At 40.4% G+C, this 6,207-nt stretch overlaps 1 protein-coding gene and 1 long non-coding RNA gene across 2 annotated transcripts; both read right to left on the reverse strand.

Annotated features, from left to right (window-relative positions):
- Window positions 1-960: 960 nt before the first annotated feature.
- Window positions 961-2,070, reverse strand: LOC106533776 (uncharacterized). Its single transcript, XR_001312284.1, has 2 exons — window positions 1,845-2,070; window positions 961-1,085 (listed from the first exon to the last, which is right to left on the reverse strand). It is a non-coding gene; the product is annotated as an uncharacterized LOC106533776 (long non-coding RNA).
- Window positions 2,071-2,427: 357 nt separating this feature from the next.
- Window positions 2,428-3,512, reverse strand: LOC106533775 (zinc finger BED domain-containing protein 4-like). Its single transcript, XM_014030210.1, has 3 exons — window positions 3,316-3,512; window positions 2,833-3,199; window positions 2,428-2,745 (listed from the first exon to the last, which is right to left on the reverse strand). The coding sequence occupies exons 1-3, from the start codon at window positions 3,369-3,371 to the stop codon at window positions 2,428-2,430; spliced, it is 741 nt and encodes a 246-aa protein (XP_013885664.1). The 5' UTR covers window positions 3,372-3,512.
- Between the last annotated feature and the right edge of the window lie 2,695 nt (window positions 3,513-6,207).

Consider the following 6,207-nt stretch of genomic DNA (forward strand, 5'->3'; position numbering starts at 1 on the left):
AGAGTGGGTTCAGGTCCTGAGAACCTCAGCAGGACATCTGCATCTCAACTTGGGGTTGAACCAACAATTTGATTAGTCGACTCTAGGAGATCTGGTGAGTTTTTAAATTTCACATCGACTATCTGCAGTCAGGTGACTGCTGGCTACAAAGTGGATTCCAAGTAGATGGAAGTAGGCTAGAGGAGCAGGCAGAGTTTTCACAAAGTGGAGCTAGAAAAGAGTAGAAATAAAAAGAAATGCTGTCGCACCTCCTCCTCTGGATGTAACTAACAGACACAGAACATCAGCCTGGAAATCTCTCCTCATGAACAAAGCTTTTCTGCCCACAGCTCTCCCACATCAGCCAGCAGCTCTCAGCCACAGGTCGGCCAGATTATTGACTGATCAGTCGAGAAGTCATCAAGTTTGAGCAAAACATGTGCATAGATTGACAGGCAGTTTTCTGAGCTGAAAGTTTCTTGAATTACTTAGTGTCGCTCCATGTGGTGTTTCCCGCTTTAGAGAGAGAAAATAAAACCTCTGACAACTTTCACTGACCCCACTCTTCCCCCATTCTTTTATCTGCTGCATTTTTTACGTTTGTTTGGTAAATATTCTTCAATAAAGTGTTAAATAGTTTTAGTTTTTGGTAACTGCTCATTAGAACTAAAGCATCACTTTACCATTGAACATTACTGAATTATCTTTTGATCAGTTACAAAACACAAACTTACATTAGGAATCATGATAAATCACTGGGTCAGTGCTAGACATGCAAAACAAAAACATCTTAAAAATATGCTCTTAAAAACTTTTCTTTTTAAATAGACACTGTGTTATTTTAATGTCTCTTCAGACATACCTGAAGCAATATATTGAAACATGTCCGGTATGTGATGAGACATAAAATAACTTTGTCTAGTAAAAAAGAAAAGTTTTTAAAGATTTACCAGATATATAGGCACAATTAACTTCACAGGATTATTAAATATATGGTTTATTTGACATATGGGTGAAATAAATCTGTTATTTATTTGCACAGGTAAATACATTATTGTTGAAAGATGATTCCTCCATATTCCTGTGTGTCTGGGACAGTTTCTGATCTGTTGAAAGAGCATAAATTACAAGATGTTTTAGATATTTTCATCACAAAGGATTACATCCTGAGGTGGAAGAAAAAATTTTGGCAGCAAAATATCTGGAAAACTTGTCTGTGATGTGCAATAACTGATTATTATTGTGATGATAAAATAAACTGTGAAAAATAAACTAAAACATCATTTCAGTTCCAACATGACAGTTTCTTTTTTATTTATTTTTTGTAAGTGACCACAGCTGCTGAGTCTAAACAACTTCTATATTTCTAAACAAAAAGTAATCAGCAACAGCATATATTCTGTAGAACTAACACACGTTTTAATGCTGAGCTGTTGTTAAAAATCAAATGTGAATAACACTAAATACAAACATGAGTGCATTCAGCCAGTACTAACAGCAGGCCTGATTAGCTAAGTGCTAATGTTGATCAGGCATCATTGTATTTTATTTACTTTTATTTTCGACAGAGGCAGTGAACAGTTACAGTAATTTCACCACATCTAACTGCTTTTAATCCTGATCCATGACAGAATACGTCAAGATAACTATATGTAGGTAAATATGAACAGTAGCTTACTGAGGCTAAACGAGTTAGCTGCTAACGTTAGCATTTATCATAACATAACCTGTTATAATATCATATCACATCACTGGTGGTTCTGTAACCATCGCTAACTTTGTTGCTACAGCATGCTATAGCTCTATATGCTTTTTATTTTTAATAACATTATTAAAAACAAAAAGAATGAAGCAGAGATACTTACTAGTTAAGCAGAAATGGCTAACTCTGCAGAAATAGCTCGCTCCCTCCACCCTGGTTTTTTTCCGGACTCGATCTAATTCTTTCTTTTCAACTTGGATTTCTTCCTGGGTCTTCTTCTGTTTCCCTGTGTTGGTTTCAGAACAGGCTCCAATCGGGGAATTGGAAGTTTTACAGGAATGTTTGATCCTGGAAAAGTTGCAGTTTCTTTCTCCACCATAGACACACAGCTGAGCTGCTCCACACTGCTTTTTGAATGAGAACGTGCTCGGCTGCACGCTGTGCAGGGAGGGATGGGGGGATGGGCATGAGCAGCTCGTTCATCAGACAAACCTCGGTTTAGACTGGATGTTCGGTCCTCGGGTCGAGGAGATTTTAACAGAGGGCAGGAGGACCACCGGGAGGGGCATAGAGATTATCTGTCTACTATCAATCTGTCAGGACATAGTGACAGTTTTAACAAATATGTCTAAAATACATATTTTTAAAAGTTACAGACTGCAGCTTTAACTGTAAACATTAACCAAACAAAAGTGTGCTGCAAACATTCAAACAAAAATGCCCTGAACTAAATAGGGAGTATTGCTTTAGGCTTTCTTCTGTTTCACCTCATCATTTGGCAAATTTGCATTGAGAAAGACAAGTTGTCTGACTTYTTCAGGTTTAAGGCGACATCTTCTCTCAGAGGAAATTTGACCAGTCTTGGAGAATATTCTCTCAGATTGGACAGACGTTACAACAACACAAAGCTTCTTAGCCATGAGCTTGCTAAGCCTGGGGTACACAAGGGCCCGACTTTGCCACCACTTGAGAGGATATTCAGTTTTTGGAAGTAGAGGCTCCAAAGCTCGCATCTCCATGATGGCATCTGACGTCGGATTCCTGGTTGTCTCCGTTCCTGCAACCTGAACACAATTTTAATGAGATTATTGTAAGAGAATGATAACCAATAAATGTATGTTGTATGTACTGTACATTCACTATATACTTACTTGTTCATTGAAGAAGCTCCAAACAACAGATTTCTGTGCTGCACTGCCTGCTCCTTCCTCTTGGACCTCTTCCTGTGTGGGCTCATTGCTGCTGAGAGGTAGTCTTACTGCTGCATTTGATAATCTTTGGTAAGTCTCATCTGCAGCTCTAGGATCTGTGAATGTCATTCTCTTAAATCTAGGGTCAAGTGCCGCTGCATCGRCAAACAAGTTGTGGTGTTCCATTTTGTGGAATCTTGTTGCCATGCTTGAACAAAGAGACTTCACAATGTCTTTTGCTATAGGTGTAGTTGCTCTTCTCAGAAAATCTGATGTGGCTCTCTGCAGTCTCYTGGCCAGAAGTAAAATCTTGGAGGCAGTGACATAGCTATTAAGAAAAAAAAGGAAAAAATACATCTAATGTGATAAAATATAGTTATTTAACTGGAATAACTGGAAAAGTTAACAATTGCAATATTTATTTTTTATGTGTATGTACCATACCTTTCTGCACTAAGTTCAACAGTGACCTCTTCAAAGGGCTTGAGGGYGGTGCACATCTCCTCCACTACAGCCCATTCTTCTTGGGATAAAGGCTGGACAGGTGCATTTGTGACGGCCAGGGTGGAAACAATAGGATCTTTATATGTCAAAAACTTTGCAGCATGTAATACGTTGAGTTCCACCGAGTGGCAATGTTGTTTTTAGGTCGTTGTTCTTCTCTTCATTTGGATCTGAGTTTCCTTAAGCCTTTGTGCACCCACYGTGCTTATGTGGAAATACTGGACTGCTCCCCTCACCTTTTCAATCAGTGGCTGYGCCCCTTTGAGTGAATCTTTAACAACAAGGTTAACAGTGTGGGCCAGGCAGGGGAGGTGGCCCCACTCGGTTTCCTGGATTGCCTTACTTATGTTAGCAGCGTTGTCTGAAATGCAGCACACAACTTTTTTATCCACACCCCACTCTGCTGCGACACTAACAAGCTTACTCTCTAAGTTGTCTGCTGTGTGGCACTCGGTAAACTCAAAGCAGTCTGGTAAACTAGAGGACATGCTAAAATTGTCAATAAAATGGCACGTCACTGACATAAATGATGTGGTCGTCTGAGATGTCCAGCAATCTGTTGTGAGACAAACTGCTGATGCTTTGGACACTTTTACTTTAAGTATTGCAGCTTCTCTTTCATATAACTGTGATACGTTTTGTGTTATGGTTCTCCTACTTGGGATAATGTAGTTTGGGTTCAGAGCATAGTAAACACGTCTAAACCCTCTGCCTTCCACAATGCTGGAAGGCTGAAAATCACTTGCAATCACTTTTGTAATTTCCTCATGTATTTAACACTGCGTAAGTGGAGTTAATCCAGGTGTTACAAACCTGTACTGACGAAGAGTTGTTTGTCTTGTTTCCCTTTCTCTMTTTCCAGCAGAGGAAGCACTTTCATCACATGTTGAAGTTTGAGCAGATGTAGAAGACGATGGTGGCACTGTTTCATAAATTTCACTGTTTTGTATTTCTGAATCAGGCTCCTGTCTTACAGTTTGAGTTATTATTGTAGGATGCTGCGTCTTTAAATGGTGATGCAAATTATTTGTTGATCCAGACTTGTATGAAATTAGCTTTTTGCATATGTCGCACTTTGCTTTACCGCTCGTATCAAGAGAAAAATGCAGCCAGATGTTGCTTTTCTTTTTTGTTGCGCCACTCATTGTACCGTCATCGAGCAATCATTCAGCACACACTGTCAGACTCCTCTCCCCTGCAAGCTGCGCTGCCAGGTTGAGTGAGTGAGTGCACACAGTGACGTYCTCCCTCTTTGTGTTTTCATAGAGTGCACAGACATCATATACATAGACGCCCGTGGAGTGGCACTGTGCCACTGCCTATCATCAGTAACCTTTATTTAACCAGGTAGAAAACCCAGTGAGATCAGGATCTCTTTTACAACGGTGACCTGAAATTAGAGCTAACACTTCAGTGTGGCCGGCGGCCGCTATCCTGGATGGGTTCCTCTTAAAAAAGAAAAAGAAAAAAGAACGGCTCTTATTAATTTGACACTTCAGTCCTATCGTTCAATGTAAAGCGCTGTTCAAAGGAACCGGATTGTTCGTGAACGTCACATCACTACTGAATATCCAACTGCACTGCTACAGCATCACCTGCTGTTAGATGGGGCAGTGCAGTGTGTCTTACCCCTCTTGTCAGGGCTACTGTTGCTCTGGGCCTTTGGCTGCTCACATCATAAAGAAGTGAGCCCCCAGGGAATCCCAGGCCTTTTACCATAGATTTTACAATCCAAGGTTCTTGGATGAAGGCTATGCCTGTATGCATCCTGCTAAGGCAAGTACACAACAATGTACTGGCATCTTTACAGTGATGTAAGTTAATCTGAATGAATCCCATCATCCCCACAGCTACAAACTGGGAGGTAGGATAGGATTCACTACTTGGCCTCAATAATTTCTTTGCCACTGACCTTAAAGGTCAGCCGGCTCAGCTCATAGTATGGCCTGTTCCCCAGATCTGCTAAGACATCTAGAGACTTGTCGTCCACGCTGAGAAGCAGAAACTGACCAGTAATCTGATGCTCAACATGAACTAACATGAACTGAAGAGGAAAGTAACAATAACAACAACAGCATCTCTCTCATACTGACATGTAAAACTCCACGTGTCACTGATAGTGACTTATATGCTCTGAGAAATGATCTTATTGAAAAAACATTGGACTTTTCAGGATAAATATAGGAAATGAAACTACTTCCTCACAGAAACAAGATCATACAAGACCAGCAGTAACCTGCTGAACTAATCTTATTAACTTATGCAGATGTGCTACAACAGAACCAGAGTATCAGGATAGTAATAATTGGCTGACATGACTGCATTTTACTGTGGGTACAATGAAAACGAAGCTGCTCCTCTGCTTGTTCATAGATGGCCATGCCCTTCAGATTGACTCCAACCACAACATTTTTAGGTTTGAGGGAGGAGTAAAGAAGCCACCTTTATGGAGAGAGACCAACTGTTGTTAAACAGGGTGGAGACATCCATGTCCAATTGTCCCCCTCTTATTATGTTGTTATTACAAGTATCCCTCAGCTCTCTATGAACAAAAAACCATTTCAGCACTATTTTATACAATGTCTGTACTTACTCAGCATTTCTGGAGACTTTAACCACTGGCAGCAGCCTCTCAATATTACACAGGTCAGTAGAATATTCTTTTGGGTCAAAATGATCCAGAACTTTTTCTGATGACAGTAAGATGAAGGCCAGAGCTGACCACTGAGCAGGAGACAGTTCATCTGTGGAGAGACGTCCTGTCCTCAGAGACTGTTGGATGTCCTCCACTAGAGAAGCATCATTAAGTTCATTCAGACAGTGGAACAGATT

This window comes from Austrofundulus limnaeus, unplaced genomic scaffold (assembly GCF_001266775.1).
Source record: "Austrofundulus limnaeus strain Quisiro unplaced genomic scaffold, Austrofundulus_limnaeus-1.0 Scaffold1017, whole genome shotgun sequence".
In the NCBI taxonomy this organism is placed as follows: Eukaryota; Metazoa; Chordata; class Actinopteri; order Cyprinodontiformes; family Rivulidae; genus Austrofundulus; species Austrofundulus limnaeus.